The 10,953-nt window shown below is 34.7% G+C and overlaps 1 protein-coding gene across 1 annotated transcript; it reads left to right on the top strand.

Annotated features, from left to right (window-relative positions):
• The first annotated feature begins 2,787 nt into the window (after window positions 1–2,787).
• LOC118648050 (transmembrane emp24 domain-containing protein eca-like) lies at window positions 2,788–4,307 on the top strand. The gene is made up of 4 exons (XM_036294251.1): window positions 2,788–3,089; window positions 3,384–3,604; window positions 3,699–3,845; window positions 3,927–4,307. The coding sequence occupies exons 1-4, from the start codon at window positions 2,948–2,950 to the stop codon at window positions 4,074–4,076; spliced, it is 660 nt and encodes a 219-aa protein (XP_036150144.1). The 5' UTR covers window positions 2,788–2,947; the 3' UTR covers window positions 4,077–4,307.
• Window positions 4,308–10,953: the final 6,646 nt, after the last annotated feature.

The following is a 10,953-nucleotide window of genomic DNA, read 5'->3' as shown; positions in this document are numbered from 1 at the left end:
AAAAATCCGGAAATATGTTTCGCGCATGCTTGCACATATTATACATTGAAATTCAATGATTGGTCACGGATCTAGTCACGTGTTTTAACTTAATATGTGTATATTTATGTATATACATATGTATGCATGCGCTGACATGCGCGATAGTTTATTTCCGGTAACTTTAGAGAAAGAAGTACTAAAAAGTCTGTTTCTCTCTCGCACCTCTTCTGGACACCGTTTTCTATACACAAACTGTAGGCAATTGCCGGTCCATATCTATAAGCTCTATGGCTGTAGGCTGTAAGGCCTGGGGCTCGATTCTTGAATTCATTCGCAAGAAAACGTATGCGCAAATACCCGCTCTAACAGAAAAGTTGCAAGTTTATTGGTTAAAAGCCATACGATAGCCAATAAATTTTCAACTTTTCTGTAAGAACAGAATTTGCGAATACGTTTCTTTTGCAAATGAATTCAAGAATCGGGGCCCAGGGGCTCGATTCTTGAATTCATTCGCAAGAGAAACGTATACGCAATACTCGCTCTAACAGAAAGTTGTAAGTTTATTGGTTAATAGCCATACGATAGCCAATAAATTTCTAACTTTTCTGTAAGAACAGAATTTGCGAATACGTTTTCTTGCGAATGAATTCAAGAATCAAGCCCCAGGCCTAAACAGTAAAGCAATACGAAGTGAAGACATTTTCTACGGCCGGTATTCATAGTCGGATCTTATATTTAAGATCATCTTAAGTACTGTCTTAAGATGCCATCAACCAATCACAGAGCCGTATTAGCATCTTAAGACATTGCTTGAGACGATCTTGAAATAAGATTGACTATGAATACCGGCCTACGACTACTGCTACGGCTACGACTCTCCATTGTAGATGGCCCTTAAGCATATTATGTAAATCAATATGACGACCTTATACTAGGACCGGTATTCATAGTCGGGTCTTATATTTAAGATCATCTTAAGTACTGTCTTAAGATGCCATCAACCAATCACAGGCCGGTATTCATAGTCAAATCTTATTTCAAGATCGTTTCAAGCAATGTCTTAAGATGCTAATACGGCTCTGTGATTGGTTGATGGCATCTTAAGACAGTACTTAAGATGATCTTAAATATAAGATCCGACTATGAATACCGGCCACAGAGCCGTATTAGCATTTTAAGACATTGCTTGAGACGATTTTGAAATAAGATTTGACTATGAATACCGGCCTAGGAGCTGATTGATTCAACGATCTTACCATAGACCTTATAGATATGGATCGGCAATTGCCTACAGTTTGTGTATAGAAAACAGTGTCCAGAAGAGGTGCGAGAGAGAAACAGTACTTCTTTCTCTAAAGTTACCGGAAATAACTATTGCACCTATAGTGTGTGCGATGGCCCTAAAGGGCCATCTACAATGGAGAGTCGTAGGCCGTAGCAGTAGTCGTAGGAAATGTCTCCATTTCGTATTGCTTTACTGTTTACAGCCTACAGCAGACATTGAGCCAATTCATTGCGTGCTTACGATGAGCGTTGGGGCATTCGAGATTAGTTTTTGGTCGCCTTTCTTTGATGGCGGCTTGTATGTTATTGCTACGGTCGTTTTTATTCTAGACAGCATTGCCGTAGTTTTAGTGCTGTTACGGCTAAAACACTCCATTGTAGATGGCCCTTAAGGCCGGATCTACAATAGGTGTAGTAAGTCTTAAGCTCTAAGAAATTAACGAATTATATTCGTTTATTCTTCTCATATTCGATTATAATTAATCAATTTCTTATGGCATAAGGCTTACTACACCTATTGTAAATCCGGCCTTACTCCTACTGCCATTGTAGACCCCGCATTACGCATTAGCCCGGATCTACAATAGTGGTTTGTTCGCGTCACATGCCCCAATATGCTCCTATTTACCCCAACGCACTCCAATACGTTGATTCCGATGACGCCAACCTATTAGAATGCGTTGGAGTGAATAGGAGCATGTCGAAGCATGGCGACGCGAACAAACCATAGGTGTAGTAAGCCTTATGCCATAAGAAACTGACCAATTATAATTGAATGTGAGAAGAATAAACAAATATAATTGGTTAATTCCTTAGGTCTTAAGGCTTACTACACCTATGGTTTGTTCGCGTCGCCATGCCCCGACATGCTTCTACTCACTCCAACGCATTCTAATAGGTTGGCGTCATCGGAATCAACGTATTGGAGTGCGTTGGGGTGAATAAGAGCATGTTGGAGCATGTGACGCGAACAGACCCCTATTGTAGATCTGGGGCTCGATTCTTGAAGTCATTCGCAAGAGAAACGTATACGCAAATACTCACTCTAACAGAAAGTTGTAAGTTTATTGGTTAATAGCCATACGATAGCCAATAAATTTCCAACTTTTCTGTAAGATCAGAATTTGCGAATACGTTTCTCTTGCGAATGAATTCAAGAATAGAGCCCCTGGGGCTCGATTCTTGAATTTATTCGCAAGAAAACGTATGCGCAAATACCCGTTCTAACAGAAAAGTTGCAAGTTTATTGGTTAAAAGCCATACGATAGTCAATAAATTTTCAACTTTTCTGTAAGAACAGAATTTGCGAATACGTTTCTCTTGCAAATGAATTCAAGAATCGAGCCCCTGGCCTTACGCAAGTTATTACGCGCGCATGTGACGGCACCCTAATAGGTTGGCATCATCAGAATCAACCTATTAGAGTTGGTCTGCTTGGATTTGCTCCGAGTACACCCAGAACCGACAAACGAACAAGGGTTTGATGAGAATCGGTTCAATCGAACGGTTCGCGAACCGTTTGCCCATCTCTATTATATTCTCAATTTTCGAAGGTGACGTGTATTCCGTTCCGTCTTGTTCTGTCTGTTGTAATTTTGTTGGTTTTCACTGTCTCGTCTGGCATGCGTGCGAACATTATTCGTAATTTCATCATCTTGTCATTGGCATTGTACCCTATACCATGCAAAATATGTTAAAACACGCAAGTATCTTTTCTGTCTTTCTGTGTATTCTCCACTTTGGAGCTGGTCTATATTTTCATATCGGTGAAACTGAGCGAAAATGCTTCATTGAAGAGATTCCCGATGACACTACGGTTTTAGGTACTTTAAAATATTACCTTTTATCATTTTAGTTTTTAACTATTATCACTTTTTTCTCGTCCAATTATCTTTAGCGACGTTAATCTTTAAATTGCCGGCAGGGCCACTATGGCCCAGAACTTGTTAGAACTTTGCATAGGATGTACCTAGTATATAGGCATACTTTTGTAACTTTTCTATAGTGTTATCTAACCTCTATTTTCTGGCAGTTTAAAGGTTAGAAGAGAATTTGTTTCGCTTTCTACTTTTATCTGCTATTTACACAACAAATATTTCTTTATCCATAATTTGTAGTCAATTACAAAGTGGAACTTTATGATCCAAGAAGTGGAGGTTTTATGCCAAGTAGTCCTGGCATTGGTATGCATGTTGAAATAAAGGATCCTGATGACAAACCTATTCTCTCTCGAGTTTATAGTTCTGAAGGTCGAATTTCCTTTACCTCGCATACTCCAGGAGAACATGTAATCTGCTTGTATTCTAATAGTACAGCCTGGTTCAGCGGTACTCAATTGGTAAGATACCTGTATATATTGTCGCTTATTAAATAAAAAGTAATGAAAAAAATTAATAAACAAGTCATGTTGAAAAATTATATTTTATTTACAGAGAGTACATTTGGATATTCAAGTAGGGGAACATGCGATTGATTATGCCAATGTAGCACAGAAAGAAAAATTATCAGAGCTTCAACTTAGAATACGTCAGCTCTTAGATCAAGTTGGACAAATAACAAAGGAGCAAAATTATCAGAGGGTAATAAAATGTTTCTGTATAGAGTAATATTATAATTATTGTGAGAAAAAACATTATGCAAAAACATTAAAAATTTTTCAGTATCGAGAAGAGCGCTTTAGACAAACATCTGAAAGTACTCATCGCCGAGTGTTCTGGTGGTCTCTCACTCAGACGATAGTTGTTTTAATAATGGGTGCATGGCAAATGAAACATCTTAAGAGTTTCTTTGAGGCAAAGAAATTGGTTTAAATGTCATGATAAAACGCAGGTGTTGATTTTAATAGCAGTTGTATCATTTATATGTCTAAATTGCATTCATAGCTTTAGGCAATTTCTATTAATTGAGCACAGTGGTTGTCACATCAACTAATTTATATGAAATTATCAGTTATTTTCTACAGTAAATTATTTGTGATTGCATTATTGCCTAATATTCAGTAAGTTAAAAAAATTAAATGTCCCAAAATATTTTCTTAGTAACTTATTTTTCTCTTCTGTGGCATTGACTTTCTACGTCATTTTTCCTACTTTCTATCCAAATCCTGACATTGTGCACAAATTCTTACATAGCAGTTTTAAAATAAGTATATATCTATATATATCAGTTGTGATGTATGTATGTCCGTAACTCCTCAGACTGCTTCATCATTTGTGGTCCGATCTTAACGCCACTGGTGTCAAAATTTAGCAAATTTTCCGGAGACTGCTACCATGGATTCGAATTCTTCAAAAACAGGTTGTTTCAAAAATGATGGGTAAAAATATACGTTTTTTTGACTAAAGTTTGTATTCCCGCGAATTCTTCCGTCATTTGTGATCCGATCCTCTTGCAACTGGTCTCAAAATTTAGCATTGTTTCCGGGGATGGCGTCTATGGACTCGAATTTTTCAAAAACAGGGTGTTTCAAAAATGATAGGCTTTAATATACGTATAAATGACTGAACTCTATCCGCGAACTACTCTCGTTATTGGAGGTTCGATCTTCTTGCAATTGGTCTCAAAATTTTGCATTTTTTCAGAGGATGGCTACTATGGATTTGAATTTTTCAAAACAGGGTGTTTCAAAAAATGATGGGCAAAAAAATACGTTTTTTGGACAAAAAATTGTATTGTCGCGAACTCCTCCGTCATTTGTGGTATGATTCTCTTGCAACTGGTCTCAAAATTTTGCATTTTAACCGGGGAGTCCATTTTTCAAAAACAAGGCGTTTCAAAAAGATAGGCCTTAATATACGTATAAATGACTGAAGTCTGTTTGCCCGCAAAGTACTCACCGTTCTTTTTGGTCTGATCCTTTTGCAATTGGTCTCAAAATTTAGCATTTTTTCCGGGGATGGCTACTATGGCTCGAATTTTAAAAAACGGGCTCGATTCTTGAATTCATTTGCAAGAGAAACGTATTCGCAAATTCTGTTCTTACAGAAAAGTTGAAAATTTATGGCTACCGTATGGCTTTAACCAATAAACTTGCAACTTTTCTGTTACACAGCGGGTATACGTTGCGCATACGTTTTTCTTGCGAATGAATTCAAGAATCGAGCCCCAGGGTGTTTAAAAATGATGGGTAAAAATATACGTTTTTTGGACAAAAAATTGTATTGTTGCGAACTCCTCCGTCATTTGTGGTCCGATCCTCTTGCAACGATCTCAAAATTTTGCATTTTTTCGGAGGATTCTCTTGCAATTGGTCTCAAAATTTAGCATTTTTTAAGGAGGAAGGCTACTACTATAGGTTCGAATTAAAAAAAAAAGAATTTACAACTATTTGTAAAGAAAATTCTTAATCATTCGGCAAACGAGGTAAAATTTAAAATAGAAAAATGTCTATTTAAAATCCAGAAGCTAATTTATTAATTTTAAAAAATTAAAAAAAATGTATAGAATTTTAATGTAACTATGGACCTAATAAAAAATAAATAAAAATATTAATTAAAAGTATAGTAATTTGAGCTACAAATAATTAATTTAAAAATATAAATATATTAGTAAATTTTTAAAAAGTAAAGTTTCTAATAACTAATTTTAGAATAAATGTTTTGTATGTACAATAAAAAGAATATTCTTTAAAAAAAGGAAGTAATGATAATTTAGAATTTAAAATTTTCCACTAAAAAAAACACCTAATAAGACCTAATAAAGTTAAAAATATATTAATTAACCCTCTGCCTACACATCTTATTTTTCTCTCCCGATTCTTACACACAGGGGTTACGCTAACCCCAAAATTTCGTTGACTTATATCTCCAAATGTATTTAATCGATTTTTAACTTCTTTTTTTTTTAAATCGAAAGGAAAAAATCTTAGAATTATGATGGTCTTGGGCTGAAAAGTCGAAGATATTAAAAGAAAAGAGATTTTTTGAAAGAATGAGAGGACGAAAAATTTTTGTAAAAATTTGCCTTTTTTGAACGCCCGTATTTATTAGAAAAAAAATAAATAAAGTAATTAAAATCGTGATCAATGGAAAGGGGAAGAGTTGTACTTTAAAAATCTATTATCAGTTTTTTTATTCTGTTCAAAAATATATTTATTTTGTAATGTGAATTTAGTAAAAAATTGAATGCAGTTTAAACACAATAGTAAAAGAAAATAGTAATATTTATTTAAAAACAATTATAATACTCAAAAACATAATTATTAATACAAAAAATATTTATTACAAAAGATTTTATTTATTATAAAAAAATTTTTTAATTTGTAATGCTACAATTGCAGCATATTTTTGCAAAGTGATCGCGACATTGGTAATATATATAAGTACTTTATGCCTAAATAATGCGTATGAACAAAAAAATAACTTTACTTACCCTTCAAATTTGGAACTTTTCCATTTTTTTGTTACGTTCCCTACACACGGGGTAATTGTAACCCCAACACACACTTTAAATGCTCCTACTTCTGTTGTTTTCAGAACATTCACAACGCCCAAAGAGAATAACTAGAGCATAGTTCAAACTTTTTTCCCCCCCTGGTTCCAGCGTCCTCTTGCTAAATACTTTTAAGTAGCGAACATTTCAAAATCGACTGGAATTACCGTAACCCCATGTGTAGGCAGAGGGTTAAAAAAAAGTTAATACAAAAATGTATATTGATAATCCTGATTAACTTTAACTTTATGATTTTTAAAAAAAGGGTATGTTTGCGAATTAAAAAAAAAGGATTATAAATAAGTATAGAAGTAAATTTAAAAAAGATTTTTTAAATATATATAGATGTTTAATTAAATTCGTCTAAAAGTAGAAAAGAGACAATTTTTAATTTTAAAAAGGCATGTATTTAAAAAATAAAAACTAATTACTTATTTATTTAAAAAAAAGAAATGTATAGAATTGTAATTTAACTTTGGGACATAATTGTAATTTAACTTTGGGAAATAAACATTAATTAAATATATTGTTTAAAATATGGTAAATTGAGCTATAAATAAGTATATTTTAAGAAATTATATATTTGTTAAATTTTAAAAAAGAAATGGTTTTTAAAATAAATTTTAGATTAATGGTGTAAAAAAAAGAAAGGTTTAATGATAATTTAGAAACTAAATTACAAAAAAAGCCTAATAAGATAAAGTTCAAAATATATTATTTATAGTAAGGTAATTTAAAGATGAAATACGGTTTATAAATAAAAGATAAATAATAAATTATACTAAGCACAAATAAATAATAAAAATGTGATAAGAATTTTTACAGATTATAAAATCATAGTTTTGTACAAAAACAAAATTTGGCGTTTTTTAAAATGCACAATTTATACCAAAAAATTAAAAAAAAAACATTTAAAAGATTTAGAAAAACCTTTGAAGGAAATTCTGAAAGAGAATTATGATAGTGATATAAAAAAAAGCGAAATTGAAGATTGAAAAAAAGTATTTAAAAAATAACAATCTTTAAGTTTGGAAAAAAAATTAATTAAGATTTATTCTTAAAAAAAAATTTATTATGAATAATTTAAAATTTAAGAATTAAAAAATGACTGGAATAATATTTGGTCGAGGTGCAAAAAAATTTGAAAAGAAATGGAGGAGCAGAAGAAGAAAGAAGACTCTAAAAAGGACGGAAAATAGTATGCAGGAAGATAATGTTCCGGAAATTAAGAAAAAGATAAGGAATGAAAACAAAAAAAATTTTTAGAAATAAATGTAATAAATTAATTAAGATGGTAATTTAAATGTATAAATAATTAATTTGTTAAAAAAAATAATTAAATATAATTTTAAAAAACCTGAGAAATTGAAATGGGTCACAAAGAATGATTATGAGGATGAGACTGAAGGTTGTTGTGGTGTAACTCAAAAAAGGTTATAAAAAAAGTTGAATGATTAAAAGTTTATAATTAAAAAAGCCTTTTTTTAAAAAAGGAGAGTAATCGCTGGAGAGAAACCATTTTTTTTAGTTAGAGAGGCTATGTGTTTATATTGTATATGAGTAGGAGTGAATTAGGGAGGGAAACCTAATTTTTAAAAGGATAAAATGTTAAAAAATAAATAGTTGTGTTAGTGTATGTATGTGTTTGTGAGATTGAGAAAGTTGGATATTTGTTTCTTAGGAAAAAGTGTGATTGTATGTATAGTAAATGAATATGTCTATAAAAGTATTAAAAAAACTTTTAATTTATTTCTTTTGGAAAAAATAAACAGCTATTTCAAAGGGCATGATTGTAATTTGTCTATTAACGAATGATAATAAAACGTTAAAGAACGCAGAAGAAAATAATTAATTATACTAGCCAAAGGAAAACGTCGGAAGTATTTTAATTTGAGAAAATAGAGGTTTGATGTTTTATATGTACATCTGAAAAAAAAGGTGAGAGGTTTAAGAGATTAAGAAAAGGTGAGAAAGACAAGATACTAATATATTAATTTAATTAAAGAAAATAAATACGATAAAACCATGATCGGACTTAAATTTTAATTTAACATAGGTTAGAGAAGACAGAAACATATATATATATATATATATCAAAGTAATAAGTAAAAACTCAGTAAATTAATGGAGACAATTGCAAGATAATGATTGTGAGTTAAAAATCGAAAGCAAATTCTAAATTTATTACTGTATCCTAATAAAAAAAGGTAGTATTAATTCATGAATTAAAATTTAAAAAAAAAAATACATCTTAAAAAAAAAGAAATTTTAAAATCAATATAAAAACTACCAAAACAATTTAATAGATTAGTTTATAATTAAAAAAATATATTTAGAAAAATACAAAAAATAAAGCATAAAAAAATACTTAATATGTTTAATTTAATTGAAAAAAAAATTTTGAAAATTAATTGTTAGTGTTAGGGTGGAAGTATCGCGAACGACCGACACGCCGACTGTGGACACTATAGCTTTATTAATACAAAAGGTGAATATACGATAAACGAATACCGTGAGACGACCGCGACAACGTACTCGAATGGCGGAAGGCCAGACTCTTACGCGGTAGGTGAACGAAAGTGAACGCACGGGGCGCCTACCGGTTTCCGTCCCGCATGCGGATCGCACCATCGATTACCATCGATATCGATAACACTTCCCCTCGAGCCGCAGCGGAGGCGGTCACACCTCTATAGGCTTAAGGACTTCAGACCCATAAGACGAACACAGTCCTCGTGCTTCCTTCTCGGTAGTCCTTTTGTGAGAACATCCGCTGCCATCTCATCGGTTGGAATGTATTCGATGGATATGTCTCTCCTCTTGACAGCGTCACGCACAAAGTGGGTGCCTGATGTCAATGTGCTTTGTGCGAGCGTGATGCACCGGATTCGCAGGCCAATTTCTGCGCACCTAAGCTGTCGCTCTTATGATGACGCTCTTCAGATTAACTCCAAAGTTCTTCAATAGTCCTCTCATGTACAGGGCCTCCTTGGTTGCCTCGGATAAGGCCATGTACTCTGCTTCGACTGATGACAGTGCCACCGTCTGCTGCTTCTTGGATTCCCAGTTCACTGGTCCTCCGCCCATAATGAAGACATAGCCTGTGTATGATCTACGGTCGACGTTGCATTCCTCCCCAATCGGCAGCCGCAAACATCATAGGAGGGTCGGCCGAGCGCTCGAATATGAGCCCCATGTTGCTGGTTCCCTTCAAGTAACGTAGAACACGCTTTGCAGCCTTCCAGTGAGTTTTCAGTATAGCAGTCGTTGAATTGGCTTAGGTAGCTCACTGCGTGAGTGATGTCGGGCCTCGTTCCCACGGATAGGTACATTAAGGCCCCGATTAATTCCCGGTATGGAAAATCGGCTTCCTGCTCGGTTTCGTCGTCCTGGTCACTGACTAGTTTGAGGCCGGGTTCCAACGGTGTCGTCACTGGTTTGCACTCGGACATGCCGAACCTGTCCAGAACATCCAGAATGTAGCCTCTTTGACCGATGGTAACCGCGTTCTCACTCCTCGTGAATTCCAGGCCTAGACAGTGCTTCACGTTGCCCAGATCTTTAACGCTGAACTTGGCGCCGAGATGATCCTTCAGCTTCTTAATGATCGCCTTGTCCCGTGACATGATCAAAATATCGTCCACGTATACAATCACGAAGCTCCTACTCTCGCCCGATCCAATGTGGTAGACGCACGGGTCGGCTTCAGAAGGTGTCGCGCCAACGCTTCGCAATTCTTCGTCCAGTCGTTCGTTCCAGGCGCGTCCCGCTTGCTTAAGTCCATACAAGGCCTTTTTATAACAGACAAACAACCGTCTCCTTCCCTTAGCTCCTTCAGCATATCCCTTGCCATGCTCCGGGTAGTCTTACTTCCTTGTCCGGATTGAACGATGTGCTCCAAGATGTCCTCTAAGTGTTTCGGAGGTTCCATGAATATTTTTTCTTTCACGTCGCTGTTCAGGTAAGCCGTTGTGATGTCTAGTTGCTCAATCAACATGTCGCGCTGAGCTGCAATAGCTACCGCCGTCCGTATAGAACTCAGCCTGGCAACGGGGGCAAATGTCTCGCGAAAGTCTATGCCGGGTCTCTGGGAAAATCCGCGTGCTACCACGCGAGCCTTTCTCTTTCAATGTCCCCGTTAGAGTTATACTTGTTTCGTAGGACGAACCTACTTCCAATTGCTTGTTGATCCTCGGTGCGTTTGACTAGCGTCCATGTATTGTTTGTAATAAGGGCTTTTACCTCCGATGCCATAGC

This window comes from Monomorium pharaonis, unplaced genomic scaffold, assembly GCF_013373865.1.
Source record: "Monomorium pharaonis isolate MP-MQ-018 unplaced genomic scaffold, ASM1337386v2 scaffold_143, whole genome shotgun sequence".
Classification (NCBI taxonomy): Eukaryota; Metazoa; Arthropoda; class Insecta; order Hymenoptera; family Formicidae; genus Monomorium; species Monomorium pharaonis.
Note: the sequence above shows the minus strand (reverse complement) of the source record. Positions and strands in the feature narration are given on the sequence as shown.